Source organism: Chiloscyllium plagiosum, unplaced genomic scaffold (assembly GCF_037043375.1).
Source record: "Chiloscyllium plagiosum isolate Xiang-an unplaced genomic scaffold, Cpla_swu_hap1 HiC_scaffold_9, whole genome shotgun sequence".
Classification (NCBI taxonomy): domain Eukaryota; kingdom Metazoa; phylum Chordata; class Chondrichthyes; order Orectolobiformes; family Hemiscylliidae; genus Chiloscyllium; species Chiloscyllium plagiosum.
Window position 1 is genome coordinate 76,740,026 of NW_028270147.1, and position 17,446 is coordinate 76,757,471.

Consider the following 17,446-nt stretch of genomic DNA (forward strand, 5'->3'; position numbering starts at 1 on the left):
ACCCCCACCACCCACACCTTCCCATCAACCCCCACCACCCGGACCTTCCCATCAACCCCCACCACCCGCACCTTCCCATCAACCTCCACCACCCGCACCTCCCCATCAAACCCCCACCTTCCCATCAACCTCCACCACCCAGACCTTCCCATCAACCCCCACCACCCACACCTTCCCATCAACCCTCACCACCCGCACCTTCCCATCAACCCCCACCACCCACACCTTCCCATCAACCCCCACCACCCGGACCTTCCCATCAACCCCCACCACCCGGACCTTCCCATCAACCCCCACCACCCGCACCTTCCCATCAACTCCCCCACCCCTTAAGTTTGTTCGTGAATAACGGCGTTGTTCCCGCCCATAACACCGGCAAATGTCAAACGCCGTCTAAGTCAACCCTTTGAAAAAGGGTTTCACAGCAGAAGATGCAAGGAGTGGGCATCGTCTTTTATTGTTAGGCAGGAGAATGGGGTCGGAAAATATCAGGGGTGGGGGCGTTTTACTCCAAGGGTTGGGGCACATCACCCGTCAACAGCCCAGTGCTGTCTCTCCCTCCCCAATCTTTCCCCGAGCTTTCCACTCCCACGTCTTCCAGGGGCTGGTGGTTTGCCACCGACCTCAGGCATAAACGATGGAATTGAAACGCTTCCTTTTTGCCGGGTCCTTAACGTCGACTTGGTTGTAAGGGCACTGCAAAGGGAATAAGAAAGAAACGAAAAGTGCCGTGATTCTGTCCTGCCCTAACCGTCACCGGACAGACACTGACAGATCCTTCACACATGTAAATTAACGTGGGATAAAAGTCAGCTTTTTTTCTCTCTTGACAGGCTGCCTCCAGGCTGAAGACTCTTAAGTGAAAGACGGCGTTGCTACAAGTGGGAATGATTACTGCTCAGGAAACCGCACTTCCTAAACATGTCTCCCCAAGTGCTGAGCTTGCCATGTCGAAAGTGATCGAGCCCTATTAGTGGAATTTACTGATTTATGTCAGGGCTTTCTCGGTCTGAAGAAGCAAAACTCCCAATTTAATTTGAACTCCCCGAACAAAGACGCATGACAACTTACAACCCACAAAATCCAAACTTGTGAAGAAATTACCCCCAGTACCTACTCAGGCTAGGCAGCAAAACGATATATTTTAAAAAATAAATTAAATGTTTTCCTTCCATGCAATATTACGGGCTCGCTTTCGGATTGTTTGCACCCTATTCCGACTCAATGATAACTTTAATTATTCCCGAGTGTTGGTCCCATTGTTTTTGAAGAATTACAGATTTGCAAAGAGAGGCGGATATCTGACGTAAAGTAACTATCCGGGAGCACCGCAGATAAGAGTTATTTTGGAGTTTGTGTGGATTTACAAGATCAGGAAAGAGGAAATTCCAGTTGGAAAAAGGAGCGGGATACAAACAAAAGAACGTTTGTTACTCACGTGTCTGCAAAGAGAGCCGCAACATTTCCCCCTCTCCAGGAGGGAGGGCCAAACCAGTCAGTACCAGGTAACCGCTGTCCGGGTCCACATAGGTCTGCCGGCCAGCCTGCAACAACACAAAGCGGGTATGTGGGTACACATTGTTAAAACAAGAACGGTTTTTTTTTTAAAAAAAGGATCAATTTTAATCTTATACTTTCCACCCACTCCAGACATGGCGAGGTAATGGCCAGAGGGGACATAAAAGCTGCCGAAACAAAAAGGACAAGCGTGTGTCGGCGAAGGGATTAGGGCAGGCGCTTCAATGGGTTTGCATATTGAGCTTGCACCAATACCTTGCAAACACTCGGGAAATCAACTGGCTGTTTGGGTTGTGCGATTCCCGTGTCGCACAGTCAGCCCTTGCACCAACGAGCAACTTGCTTGCTTTGATTGGCAACCGGACCTCCTGCATTTATACAGCGCCCATGTAAACTAAACAGGGCGCTTCCTAAGACCATTTGCAGGCTACTGAGTGAAATAAAACTCTCCCGCAGATCACCCCAGTGCTGGGTGCAAGCAGTTGGTTTTAAAAGGGCGTCTTCAATGGAGGAGATTTTGAAGGAACCAGAAATAGCTGGAAAAGCTCAACACGTCAGGCAGCATCTGTGGAGAGGGATCAGAACTAGCCGTTTCGGGTCGAGTGGCCTTTCCTCAGAACTGAGAAGTTTTCCGGAGGGGGAGGGGTGAGAGAGGACTGCAGATATTGCTGATCACAGTCAAAAGGTGTGGTACTGGAAAAGCACAGCCGGTCGAGCAGCATCCTCGGATGCTTTCCCTGCGCCACACCTTTTGACTGAGAAGTTTTCCAACCCAAGTAAGTGACGGCAGAGCCATTCCTGAAGATGGATCGGTTCAGTGAAGATAACTAATGTCGACCACTGGCAGAAATTGTAATGAATTGTTCCCACTGGGTCAATAGACTCCAAATTGATACCACACACACACACATTTCTATGATGCGTGATTTTATTCACAATGTGTTGAACATTATTATGCCCATAAACTAAGGAAAATGTCACCTCCAAAAATAAAATGATAATATAGCATTCCATGAATACATTGTATTCCTTTGGGAGTAATCATGGCCATGCATCACAAAAGGATAAACTGATTACTGATTTGTACCAGGTTTTTTTAAATGTCTCATATTTCCCAATAAATATGGGCAAATTGGAACACAGTGTTTATCACCAATTTCAAATCAATGTGGCTAAAGGGGAGGGGCTGTCGAATTATTCTCGATTGTTTCTTTCATTTCGTTGAAACTAGTATTTGAATAAATAGCTACCGTGTACAAGGTGAACTGACAGCAATCTGAGGAGCGGAATAACACCTTTTCAAGAAAAATCTGCATATGAGCTATGATAAGAAAACAAAAGCGTTCAGAAGATTCGTCTGCTTTGGACAGCAAGGAAAGAACTAACATCAATAGCCAGCGAAACCAATCCATTAACTGAACAGCAAGTTGAAATTGTACGGATTGTTGGTAATGTTTAGCTTTGTTGATGCTGACTTACCATAATTAAAATCCAAGCTTACATTTATCTTGTCCCATACATGTTTAGTTATTTCAGCTTGTTAAATGCATGAATTAAGAACAGTCGGCAATTCTGCCCTTTAAGCCTGCTCAGCTATTCCTTAAGTTCAGAGCTGATCTGATTCCTTCACACTCTCGCCTACCCCAATAACCTTTCACCCTCTTGCTTATCAGGAATCAACCAACCTCTGCCTTAAAAAAGAAATCAAAGATCCGGCTCCCTTTGCCCCTTGAGGAAGAGATTTGCACAGATTCACGGCTCTTTGTGAGAGAATATTTCTCCTCATTTCTGTCTTAAATGGCTGACTCCATATTGCAAAGTTAAAAATCACACAACACCAGGTTATAGTCCAACAGGCTTAATTAGAAGCACTAGCTTTCGGAGCGCTGCTCCTTCATCAGGTGATTGCGGAGGACACAATTCTAAGACAGAATGTATAGCAAAAGTTTACAGTGTGATGAAACTGAAATTATACATTGAAAAATACTTTGTTGAGTCTCTCATCTGTTAGAATGACCATGTTTGTTTCAGAAAATCACAAAACTTTTTTTTAAAAAGTTACATTCTCAGGTTAACTGTAACAATTGGTGTCAGCCAGATAAGATGTTGAAGGTGTTAGCCCCCCTCTGTGTTGCTGTCTGTGCCATAATGTTTCGACTGATTCTAATCTAAAAAGTGAGTAACAGAGTTTTACATGGATTCATGCAGTTTTTGAGCAAAGTACAATGTAACTCTGCAATGTATTTGTTTAATTTTGATCTGTAGGCGAAGTGCGTTGGAAAGCTCTCTCATTCAACCAAACCATAAAAGACAACTTCGAGAGGGGATGAGGAGGGGTGTAGCATTTGCTAAGGGACGTTTAAAGATTGCTGAGTCACAAAACTGCACATGGGAGGAAATTGGAAATGGGAAATCTGAACTGCTAAGACCTTGTCTAAATTGAGGGAGGGATGTATGCTTTGGGTGTGAAACTACCAGCTGCTGAGGTTTTAGTTTCAGGTCCCGGGTGTGTTGAATTAGATTACTGATCTGACTGCAATTAACACAAGTTCAGCTTTGCAGTGCAGGAACAGCGGATTGTTTGTGACACTGAAGTTCGAGTGTAAACACGTGCTTGAGGAATGTGCTTTTTAAGAGATGTCAGATCTGATTTTAGGCCGGTCAATCCTCAAAAGCAATATTTTTCGATGATCGCTCGAAACACGGCAATGTTTCCACAAATTATACTCATCCGACAGCGAAATGCCTGATACCAGTTCTTGTTTTGGAACATTAAGATTTCACAAGAGCAGATACATTATCCAAAATCAGTGCATCTAAAACAGCCAAATGTTTGGAAAAAAGTCGTTAGATCTCTTGAAACTTATTTCAGTATGTTGGTATTTTCTTTACTTTTTCTGATTAAATTAGGCTGAAACGGGCTTTTAAAAAAAGAGACTGTAGTGGTTGGCTATGTGAAATTTGTTCTGTGGTGTTTGTGCTGCTGGACAGTGAAATCCTACTACTCGCAAGGGATCCGTTCCTGGTGAACGTTGTCATCGGTGATATGGACAAAGGTAGACATTGCAGGCTGCACACACACACACACTGCCTGACTCGCGAACAAGACATAACAGACATTTTACACCAAGAACTAAGTTTATATTCACTTCCTTCACAAACCGCGGTAGGTGAAATTTGCTGTCGGTGAAAAAAAGTCTACACAGTAAACATTCGCGGATAAGCTAATGTGTAAAGGGCAGACTCAAGAACAACGGGAATGTACGCTGTAGAATTAATAACAGTGCCCATGAAACTCAATGGTAAAAGTTGTTGTTGGATAGTGCTCCTGATCTACTCTGCACAGTGCGGAACTGCGTGACGATAGTACCACATTAAACCACAGAAGAATCGCAGCAGAGAATAGGGCTATTTGGTCCCTCGTCTCTGCACTGGTTGAATATACCAGCCACCCATTCCAGTACTGCTGTCCAGTACCCCCCGTGACCTCGCATTTACAATGCTTTAGGTGTAGATCCAGGTTCCTTTAAATGTGTTGAGGGGTTCTACCTCAATCGTAATACTGGACTATACATTCCATCACCCACCAACCTCTGGGTGAAAAAATTATTTACCTCATGTTCCCTCTTCCACCAATCACTTTAAATCTGTGCCCCCTGCTAAGTGACCTCTCTACTAGGATACAGGTCATTCCAGTCCACTCTGTTTCCAATTGTTTAGATTTAAATGCAGAGACACAAATGAACTGCAGTGAACTATCAACCAACGTTTGTGTTACCTGCAAACTTTCCATTTGTTTCTGCCACATTTAAATCGAAGGAGCTGAAGACCATTCTCAATTCATGAAACCTCTGCCATCCATTGCCCTTTACTTACTGTCATTGAGCCATCTTTGGATCCTACTCACCATATGCCGGTGTCCTTTAATTTTTCTGACCTGTCTGCCATGTGGACCTTGTCAAATATAGAAACACCCGCTGCACTACCCTCATTAATCCTCCATGTTACTTCCTCAAAATTCAATTTAATCAGATGTGACCTTCCCTTGACCATACCACAACTTTCCAAGCAACAGTTGATCCTAACTCTCAATATTAATTCTCGAAATTTGTCGACCATCAAGGTGAGACTGATCGGCCCATAGTTTTTTTGTCTGTTCCTCCCATCCCTTTTGAATACTGGCACAATGTTTGCAGTCTCCAAACCTTTAATGTCTCACCTGTGTCTCGTGAGGATTGGAAAATGATCCTTAGAGCATCTGCAATTTCCTCCCTGGCTTCCTTTAACATCATAGGATACAATTAATCAATCCTTGGAGATTTATTCACCTTCAAGGAGGTGGGTTCCTCCAGTACTTTCCTCCTCACTATGCTTATTTTAACTAATATTTTGCATTTCTCCTCTTTATCTAGAATGGTTGCATCATTTTCCTTTGTGAAGATAGAGACAAAATACACATAAGAACCCTATCTACTTCTTCATCTACATACAAACTACTATGTATCTCTGATAGGCTCTAAACTTTCCTTAGACATCATCTTGTTCTTAAAGTACTGATGAAGCATTTTTACACTTTCCTCCATTTAACTGCCAATATTTTCATATTCCATCTTTGCTTTGTTGATTTCTTGTTCACTTTACCCTGTACTTTCCAAATTGCTCTAAGCTTCCACATTTGTGTCAGGGATGATGCAAATACTCGTGGTTGTGTCAGATGCACCATTGTCATGTCAATCTATTCAAAGTGAAGTATATCTTTTTATTTGCCTGTAATTTCATTTGTAATTTGCATTGGTTCTAATTTATATTAAAATAAACATTACAGAACATGGAGTCTTATTGCAAATTTATTCATCTGGGAGTCATTTGGTAAATTTACACATATTGGCTTATGGTTTCTCCTCAACTGAATTATAAAATGCTCCAATCAGGCTGATCACTCTTCTTAGCAACATTGTCAGCTTTATTTGTTAATCTTATGCTTTCCTTAATTTTTCTGAACATAGCTGTGCTGTTTTCCTGTGGAGATTTTATTTCCTGTTGCTACTGTTACAATTTGAAAATTAACCTTTTCATCCCTTCCTGACACAACCTGCTCGATATTACCCAATCTTGATTCTTCACCACAGCCTTGACTATTCTTTTCATACTATTAAAAGTTTTCTTCTCTGAGCCCTACACCACACTTTTTAGGATAAGTTCCCATCTGTTGCTCTAGTATTTGATTAGCTGGGACAATGTTTCAACAAAACCCATCCCAAAGAAACAGCTCTCTCTTTCCAGTGTACGTGTCAATATCCCCATGAATTCACATCCCATATGCCTATTTCACCCACATATGCAAACGTGGAATCTGTTTGTCTCATGTCAATTGTGCATAGCTTTGGGTTTCCTTCATGTGCTCTAATTTCCTCCCCCAATCCAAAGATGTGCAGACTTGTCCTACCTGCCTATCTTCTTTTCCACTCCACCCTCCCCCCGCCCCCGACCTATCACCTTCATTCCCTCCCCCACTCACCTATTGTCCTCTATGCTACTTTCTCCCCAACCCCACCCTCCTCTAGCTTATCTCTCCACGCTTCAGGCTCTCTGCCTTTATTCCTGATGAAGGGCTTTTGCCCAAAACGTCGATTTTACTGCTCCTCAGATGCTACCTGAACTGCTGTGGTCTTCCACTAATCCAGATTAGGTGAATTGGCTATGCTAAATTGCCCATTGTGTTCAGGGAAGTGTAGGTGAGGTGCATTAGTCAGGGGTAAATGTTGATTAATAGGGTAGGGGAATGGGTTTAGGTGGGATACTCTTCGGAGAGTTTGTGTGGCCTTGTTGGGCTGAAGGGCCTATTTCCATTATGTAGGGATTCTATAATTATTAGAGACTTGATTATTAATTTATACCCTAAGTTTCAAACTGCCTCTCCTAATTCTAGCTATTGTTGGCTCCTGCGTGGATCACAATAATTGGATTTTCTATCTCATTCTTCAAGTACTTTCCCAGCCATGAAAAGATATCCTGTACCCTGACATTAGGCATCCAACATAGTCTTTGGGTCTCTTGGTTACAGCTTCAGGGATAAGTATCTATCCCCCGAATGTGTTCACCTGTTATTACGAAGAAATTACCATTTTTGTTCAGTGCTCCCACTTGAATATTCTCCCATCCCACTGTGATCTGGTCAGTTTTCCTATTCATGCTGAAGTCTTTGTTCTCATCCATATCTAGTAGCAAGGACAAGTTTGTGTTAGACAATTGCAAAAGCTGAGGCTCCTCTACCATTGCATTTATGATCTCCTTAGTGGCTTGAGTGTCACTTGCATCCTTCTGTCTGTGACCACTAACCAAATATAAACCACTAACTAAAGTTGTGACTGCCTACAGGGCAGATATTTCTCCCCTTTCCCTGATGTATCATGTTATCTAAATGTCAGGAAGCAGCTCACCGATTCTGAACCAAATTCTTTGAACTGCGGATACAGGGTAGCTAATGGTGTCCATCTGCTGATGTGTCTTCTTGTGTTGTCAGTGAGCAACACGGTTTGAGGAGTTTATGACATAATTTCAGGTTACTTGAAAAGCTCAAACTAATTTATTTCAGCTTAGATGAATGGTTTTCAAGCAGTGCATTGTAGCAGACCAGGTGAGAACTGTAGTGCAAAATCTTTGTGTCAGCGTTTCCAAATACCTGTGGAGTATCAGTGTCAATTATTGAAGGCAGTATGTGCTGACATTCTGCTCACTTATGAAGCCTGTGCGCCTTAATATTGAAAAGGTTGGGAATCATTGGTTCAGACTACAACTTACAATTCCAGATACCAATGTATGCAACCTCCAAGCATTACTTGCATGTGGCAGTTTTTCATATCCTGGTCCTTGGCTCATTAGCCTATCATGATTGAAAGTAACACAGCTCTTAAAGCAAGAATACCTTACACCCGCCAGTAGTTGGAGTTGAGCCTGATCATTTTAGCTGGAAATATTTTTGTCCACTAACATGCTGAGAGTAAGAGGTCTTAATGGTTGCTGATTGAATCAGGGCAGACAATTGAGTAACTCCTTAACCAATGGAATCATAAAGGTCTACAGCATAGAAAAATCCCCTTTCATCCATTTAGCCTGTGTTGATCAAAAGCAATCAGCTATTCTAATCCCATTTTCCAGCATTTGGACAATAGCTGTGTCTGCCTTGGCATTACTGAATACGTAAGTGTTTGAGGGTTTCTGTTCTACCACCCTTAGACGCAGTGAGTTTCGGATCCCCACCACCCTCTGGGTGGAAGAGAATTTTCTCATGTCCCCTCTAAACCTCCTGCCCCTCACCTTAAATCTGTGCCAACTGGACATTGGTCCCTGCACCCAGGGGAAAAGTTTGTGAAGAATTGCAAAACGGATTGCAAGAACTCAATGTCAAATCAGTTAAAGAATGGGGAAGGAAGATTGGATCAAGAGAGAGGTAGGAGAGACAGAAAGGGCAATTTAAAAAAAATGCAATTTTAATTTTTTTTTAATCAATCCGTTCAAGTGTGTTAGGAAATGCTTCTGGGGCAGGGGGGACTTTAGATCTTCTGGCCCAGAAGTAAGGGCATGAGCTTGCTCCACAAAACACCAATGAAGGAGTGAGACTTTTCACTTGCCTGAGTTAATTTGTGAGTTTTTGTTTTCACTTGCAACAGTTAATTTTCAGTTCCACGCTGGTTGATTGTTAGCGACTAAATATTATCACAGCATTAAAAGGGCACTCCAACTCATAACGAGTTGACTGCGTCGAGGTTAGTTCATAATTCGGGTACAGGGACTTGAACACGTTTCAATGCATTTCAGCGGGGGTGCAGACCACAAGTTCAACTGATGGCAGAGTGGCGGCTCACAAACACAGAGAAAGAGAGAGAGCAGCCTTCGGAAACTGACATTGAGCTGAGAAGATGCAGGGCCATTCACGCATAAATAAAAGCAGCACCATTAGCCTCACGCTTCAAACATATCTATGCCAAATAAAAAAAAAAATAAAATGCACCGTGAGAATGAAGTGATGCACATCTCCCCACTCCAGCCGCCTTTCCTTTCGTTCTAAAGCACAGCACAGGCGGTAACGTGACAGTCCGAAGAAAATTGTGGATTGATCGCAGTGAAAGGTGTCACCCAGTGACCGAAAGGCCAGGCGACTCTGGGGAGGCGATCTCCTGTTCCAACGCTGTTAACCCGGCAGGTGCCTGGGGTTCCGGCTCTGCCTTTGGCGCCTTGTCCCCTGCCAAAAGCTGCTGACCTCCCCCCGGGCTGCCCTCCCATCCAAGAGCCGGGGCCACACAGAGAGTCTGCACTACATTTCTTCCGAGTTTCTTCGAGATGTTAGTGTGTAAGGGGTTGAATTCGAGTGTTCAGGGATTTATATTGAAAACAAAGACGTAACATTTCATAGCATGGTATTCAGGAAGGTGAAATTTCAACCCAGCAAGTAACATGCTTAAAGTTTCCCCAAGTGTGTGGGAACGGGATATTTTAATGAAACAAAAGATATCGCGTTTGTTGGGGAAAAGATTTTAGCAGAAGTACTTCCTGCTCAGACTGACAAGAGGTGAATGATGTCTTCCGGATGGTTGAACAGTGACCCAGCTTTATGGACTGGGAGAGGGCGTGCAAACAGGAGCACTGTTGTTTGTTTTCCCTCAGGCACAGGTGCAAGTGAATAGTGCAGTTCCACTTTGGAGCTGGTACGAGACAACTGCATGGTGTAGTTCTGGTGCTAAATTAATGCCCCTCCAGAGTTGCTGAAATGGCGCAGCTCCAGTTGAAATGTTTAGCCTATCTACGGTTCTTTTAAACTGCACTGTTTCTACTGGGAGAGAGCTCTGCCCCAAACTTGTCCCCAGAAGGTCTCTCTCACGGAGCATCTGCCTGATCCAACTGAATGTAAATGTCCCTGAAGTATATTGACGTTTGTGGAAGCAAGGCTTTTACATGTACATGTGGCAAGTAAAGGTATCACCTCAGCTTCCTGTAAAACCATTCAAAAACTCGCTGGTCCTGCACATTGTGATTCGACAATGTAATCTTATAGCTGATCGTGCAAACTATCCAATCCCTTTAAAGCTTGAAGTTGCTTCCTCTGTGAAAGCTAAATGGCATGAGATGACCTTTCCCATGTGTTTTCACACAACATATGGCCCCGAATTGGTGCTGGTTAAGTTATTCTTGTACAGTACTACAGATACAGTCCATTTTTAAATCAAAGATCTGGCAGACTACAGATATCCTGTTAGCTGGTCCTCACAATAACTTGCGAGAAAGATGCTTTTTATCGTGCGTGCATATGCAAAGCTTTGTTCCTGGATGGTAGGCAAGTATGCGGTTTCTTTCGCAATAGAAAATTAGAATTACCTTCAAGTTTTAAATGTCCATAACAGCTTGTTTGAGTACTCTTAAAACTTCGATTTGTGAAGTATTCAAGTGGGAAATATTTATCTACTCGACATGGAGTCATAGAGCTGTACAGCTGTACCCTTCGGTCCAACTCATCCAAGCCGACCAGATAAGTTAAAGTCCAATTCAGCCAATATCCCTCTAGACCTTTCTATTCACATACCGAGTAGTTGTACATCTCTGGGTTTCTGCATATAATCTTTTATTTGCCAAGTAATATTACTCTCCTTGCCAATATACAGCAGCAACCGCTACATCAATATGAAAATGTAAGAAAATTATACCTTTGTAAACAATGCCTTTAATACAGGAAGATTTCCATTGATAAAATATCACTCATAATCTTCAGAGATGCAGGGTTTGCTGAAAGCAGACTATGCAAGAAAGAAAAACTTCCATTTATACATAGCTTTTAAGACCTCAGGCTGTCCTATAGTGTTTTACAAATAAAGTACAGTTGCAGACAATGGGGCAGCCAGTTTACTGCACAGCTAGCTCTGGTAAACAGCACTGTGATAATGACCAAATACTTGTGTATTGCTGAAAATTACTTGAATTTTGTCAAAGATTTTTATCTTGCACTCATCAGGACAATTTAAATGAAATTGCAAATTGCCAATGTCAAGGGAAAACAACATTTTATACTGAGAAGACGGCTGATTAATCAAGGCATCTTCATGGAGAATGCACAAGTTAGATGATGACTGAAGGATAAAAGCAAAATCAGTGTCAACCTGACAGGTTTAAATTTAAACAAAGCTTAGCCGTTAACTGTTAGATATGATTGTGATATACATCTCAATGACCCTATATTCTTAACTAATGGGTTCTCCTGGTCAAATCGTTTACCAAGCAGAATTGACCTGCCAGCCAGTTAGCACACTCCTTCTCCACAGTGTGAAATGTTGTTTTCTCTTTACTTGGTATTTCTTGTGAATTGTCCTGATGAGTGCAAGCCAAACAACATTTGCAAAATGAGTCTTTTGTCACCAATTTTCATGTTCTGTACTATCAAATGACTATTTGATGACAAAATAATCTGTTCTTGTGATCAAGGGATAAACACATCTTGCAGCTTTATAAGACTTTGGTTAGGCCACACATAGAGTATTGCTGGTTACTACATTACAGGAAAGATGTGAAGACTTTAGACAGGCTGCAGAAGAGATTTACCAGGATGTCTTCTGGATTAGAGGGTGTGAGCTGTAAGGAGAGGCTAGGAAAACTCAGGTTGTTTTCTCTACAGTGTCGGAGGCTGAGGGGAGACTTGATAGAAGTCTATAAAATTACAATATATATCAATAGGATTGATGGTCAAAATCTTTTTTCCCAGAATGGAAATGTCTAAAACTAGGAAGTGTCCATTTAAGGCGAGGGGGGGAAGATCAAAGGAGTCACAGATGAGGTGCTGGAAGACTGGAGGTTGGCAAACGTGGTGCCACTGTTTAAGAAGGGTGGTAAAGACAAGCCAGGGAACTATAGACCGGTGAGCCTGACCTCAGGGGTGGGCAAGTTGTTGGAGGGAATCCAGACGGACAGGATGTACATGTATTTGGAAAGGCAAGGACTGATTCGGGATAGTCAACATGGCTTTGTGCATGGGAAATCATGTCTCACAAACTTGATTGAGTTTTTTTGAAGAAGTAACAAAGTAGATTGATGAGGGCAGAGCAGTAGATGTGATCTATATGGACTTCAGTAAGGCGTTTGACAAGGTTCCCCATGGGAGATTGATTAGCAAGGTTAGATCTCATGGAATACAGGGAGAACTGGCCATTTGGACACAGAACTGGCTCAAAGGTAGAAGACAGAGGGTGGTGGTGGAGGGTTGTTTTTCAGACTGGAGGCCTGTGACCAGTGGAGTGCCACAAGGATCGGTGCTGGGTCCTCTACTTTTTGTCATTTACATAAATGATTTGGATGCGAGCATAAGAGGTACAGTTAGTAAGTTTGCAGATGACACCAAAATTGGAGGTGTGGTGGACAGCGAAGAGGGTTACCTCAGATTACAACAGGATCTTGACCAGATGGGCCAATGGGCTGAGAAGTGGCAGATGGAGTTTAATTCAGATAAATGCGAGGTGCTGCATTTTGGGAAAGCAAATCTTAGTAGGACTTATACAATTAATGGTAAAGTCCTAGGGAGTGATGCTGAACAAAGAGACCTTGGAGTGCAGGTTCATAGCTCCTTGAAAGTGGAGTTGCAGGTAGATAGGATAGTGAAGAAGGCGTTTGATATGCTTTCCTTTATTGGTCAGAGTATTGAGTACAGGAATTGGGAGGTCATGTTGCGGCTGTACAGAACATTGGTTGGGCCACTGTTGAAATATTGCGTACAATTCTGGTCTCCTTCCTATCGGAAAGATGTTGTGAAACTTGAAAGGGTTCAGAAAAGATTTACAAGGATGCTGCCAAGGTTAGAGGATCTGAGCTACAGGGGTCGGGGAGTCCAGAACTAGAGGGCATAGGTTTAGGGTGAGAGGGGAAAGATATAAAAGAGACCTACGGGGCAACGTTTTCACACAGAGGGTGCTACGTGTATGGAATGTGCTGCCAGAGGAAGTGGTGGAGGCTGGTACAATTGTAACATTTAAGAGGCATTTGGATGGGTATATGAATAGGAAGGGTTTGGAGGGATATGGGCCGGGTGCTGGCAGGTGGGACTAGATTGGGTTGGGATATCTGGTCGGCATGGACGGGTTGGACTGAAGGGTCTGTTTCCATGCTGTACATCTCTATGACTCTATGTGAGGAGCAAGTTTTTTACACAGAGAGTAGTAGGAGTCTGGAACATGCTGCCAGGGGTAGTGGTGAAGGCAGATGCAATAGCAGCGTTTAAGAGACTTCGAGATAAGCACATGAATATGCAAGGAATGGAGGGATATGGACTAAGGGCAGGCAAAAGGGATAAGTTTAATTTGGAGTCATGTTTGGGGCGGCACGGTGGCACAGTGGTTAGCACTGCTGCCTCACAGCGCCAGAGACCCGGGTTCAATTCCTGCCTCAGGCGACCGACTGTGTGGAGTTTGCACGCTCTCCCCGTGTCTGCGTGGGTTTCCTCCGGGTGCTCCGGTTTCCTCCCACAGTCCAAAAGATGTGCAGGTCAGGTGAATTGGCCATGCTAAATTGCCCGTAGTGTTAGGTAAGGGGTACATGTAGGGGTATGGGTGGGTTGCGCTTCGGCAGGGTGGTGTGGACTTGTTGGGCCGAAGGGCCTGTTTCCACACTGTAAGTAATCGAATCTAATCTAAACACTGTGGGCCAAGGGGCCTGTTCCTGTGCTGTTTTGTTCTACATTCAATGTTCTAAGGGTACCTGGGACTATTACTCTACTCTTCTTCAAAATAATGCAGCATGATCTTATATGTGAGTGGTCAGAGAGGATGCAAATTAACTTTGCACCTGGAAAACCTCTCTGCTAGCGCTGCCCTGAAGAGTTAGCTTTAATTTTTGCACACTAGAGTTGGACCTGAGCCCATAAACCTCAACCTCAGAGATGACAACAATATCTCCTGAAACTTAATTGATACCTGTTTTTTCAATTTTTTTTTATCCATTCAAGGATTGAAACTGTCACTGGCTAGGCAGCATTTATTGTTTATCCCTAAGTACTCCGAGAGCAGTTAAGAATCAACCACATTGCCGTGAGTCTGAAGTCACATATAGGTCAGACCAGGCAAGGATGGCAGTTTCTTTCCCTAAATGGCATTGGTGAACAAGATGGGTTTTTCTGACAATCAACAATGGATTCATGGCCATAATTAGACTTTTAATTCAAACTCCACCATCTGCCATGACAGGATTTAAGCCAGGGTCCCCAGAACATTACCTGGGTCTCTGGATTAACAGTCCAGTGATAATACTGCTCGGCCATCACCTCCCTGAGAGCATAGTAAGAGCAAGTGGGTGATGAATAAGATGCCAGAGATGGAAAAGCAAAAGTTTGACCACGTAAGGAAAACCCTGTGGACTGTATTATGAGAGATTAGTGAGGAGAAGGAAGAAAACAGCACAGAACCAACTGAATATCTTCGATGAGAATAAAGCCAAACAGGAGTCATATTTGGTTTAGCAAAATCATCATCAGTTATGCAAGTATAGCAAACACAATATCCTTTGATACATTAAATACCACTTGAAAGACTTGTAGAGAAATTGGACTTTGTCTTTTACTCCTTCCACTGTTGGTACATCTATTCATAAATTAATTGTACATTCTGTTTCTGTAACAAGGCGATGCTGAGTAATCACTTCAAATTCTCTGGAGATTGTATTCAGTGTAACAGAAAACCTAAATCTTATTGGCGTGTATGTGCTCTGCATTTTTTCAAATGCCTGTGGCAAGGTGAACAAAACATATCTGACCCTTTTGAAGAATTTTTGGAATATGTGGAATACGCAAGTTTTTGACATTATTCAAAAGGCATTTGTGAATCTGAGTATAGGGACCCTACCGGAGGTTGAATTAATAGGAACTCCCTTAGAGTAGGATGTCCTTTTGTGGTAAAAGAGAGCAAGATCAATTGATTTTAGCCCATCCATCACTTGGTTCCCAAATGGCTTTATGAATAGGAAGGCATCACTGGTTTGTGTCGACTTGAGGGTAAGATTCTGAAACAAGAAAGAAGTTTGAGAATGTGAATCTCTGTTGAAAAGCTGATAGTATCAAAGGGCCAATAGCCTTCAAATAATAAAATGTGTTTGTTGACAACAAACAGAAAAATCAGTAACATGATCCAAATCTTCCAGTCAGAACCGTAATGGGGCTTTTGAAAAATTACAACACTAACATTGTAATGAAGGCAAAGTAATGAATCAATTCCTGTGAGCTAAAGAATAAATGCAGATAATATAAGCTTGGTGGCTGTTCTACTGTAGAAAAACTATATTCATTCCGTTGTCAAGTAGTACATTGAAATGGATATGTGATTTGAGAATGGTACCTCATTATAATTTAAGAATTCATCGGGTTGAGTGTATTTATAAAGATAGGGAAAGTATCTTTTTCAGGAGACATTATGAGAAGTGAAACTTGACAACTGAATCACCTGACAGTATGTTGTACCAGAAGGTTTTGTTGCAGCTACAAGTTAAATCAAGGTGGCTCCATATGGTTTATATTTCATTTTTGCAGCACCTGGAGAAGTGTGAGAAATAGTCAATGAGAAATGGAAAAATGTTTGTTCATCTTGATTTTGAGGTAATTGGCTTACCATGAAACATATAAGTCTTCATTATATCCAATATTAATTTGGCTAATTCAAAAGTATGATACAAAATTATGGCTTCATTGTATTGGTAGTAATACCCCTTGCTAACTTGTGCTTACATATGTGAGAGTCTGACAACTAAGTATAGATGTTAAACTTAAAATACCAAAATAGTTATTTCCCGTTCTTTTCTGAGAGATATATTCATAATAAAACTAAGTTACTAGTTTTGGATCATAGATTGCTATTCTCATTATGGGCACAAGGCATGTGCACAGATGTAAACCATCTGTTAAATGAGTACCCGATTAAGCACCATATCAGAATAATTTTTTCTAATATAAATATTAGTGTTCTCGCTTCAATTGCTGATTTAAGCAAGATTTTCACTCAAATCCAAATATATTGACGCTATATGATTGGAGTATATTTTTTATTAATGGAGAGCAACCTTATTTGATTCATATATCATGAAGGCAAATGTGGAGTGCTTCAGATACAGAATTAATGATTAGAATAAAATTACATTATAAATGCACTCTTACAAATAAGCAATTGCCTTCTAATCTAACCACAATGTCAAATGTTCAGGATTCAAAAATTGATGCACTAATCAACTAGGTTTTCCAGGCCTTGCTGAGAATCATTTTAAAAACCTGTTAATATTCATGTACATCCTTAAGAAGATCAGCTGGCTGCAACAAATCTTGAAGCTTTATACCTTTCCAAATTGTCAGTTTAATATATTTGAGTGTTAGAGATATTCTGAAATAATGTTGAGTAATTTTATTTAAAAAATGAAGCAAAATGAATAGTTATGGTGTTGTGGAGCATTACTCTTTCAATTCATAATCTGGTTCAGCTTGTACCATTTTGTTTGAGATTAAAGCCATTTCTTGTATATTTTCACCCCAAATACATCCTTGAGATGAAAAATATACAATGTAAAAAGCAAATCAGAGAAAGCAAAAAGGACTGCTTCATATTGCTCAAAGGAGGAGATATGATAACAGCTTTAACAATGTCCAATGTGATGTAAACTGTGGGATTTATATTCTTAATATCATTTATTGTAAGCTTGAGCTTCTGTTTTTTTTTAATTAATAACCTGTGGTGTTCCTATATGTCTAAGGTTAATAATTAATGTAAAAGTATATCTGTAGCCATGATGATTTCTTTTAAAACAGTTTTTGATGCCTAACTTTAGATGATTTGGAAGTGCCGGTGTTGGACTAGGGTGTATAAAGTTAAAAAAATCACACAGCACCAGGTTATAGTCCAACAGGTTTATTTGGAAGCACTAG

The 17,446-nt window shown here is 41.7% G+C and overlaps 1 protein-coding gene across 1 annotated transcript; it reads right to left on the reverse strand.

Annotated features, from left to right (window-relative positions):
• Nucleotides 1-438: 438 nt before the first annotated feature.
• LOC148149169 (uncharacterized) lies at nucleotides 439-9,668 on the reverse strand. The gene is made up of 4 exons (XM_087990283.1): nucleotides 9,530-9,668; nucleotides 7,641-7,736; nucleotides 1,439-1,544; nucleotides 439-696 (listed from the first exon to the last, which is right to left on the reverse strand). Exons 2-4 carry the CDS (start codon nucleotides 7,732-7,734, stop codon nucleotides 528-530), a joined length of 369 nt encoding a protein of 122 aa, XP_087846409.1. The 5' UTR covers nucleotides 7,735-7,736; nucleotides 9,530-9,668; the 3' UTR covers nucleotides 439-527.
• Between the last annotated feature and the right edge of the window lie 7,778 nt (nucleotides 9,669-17,446).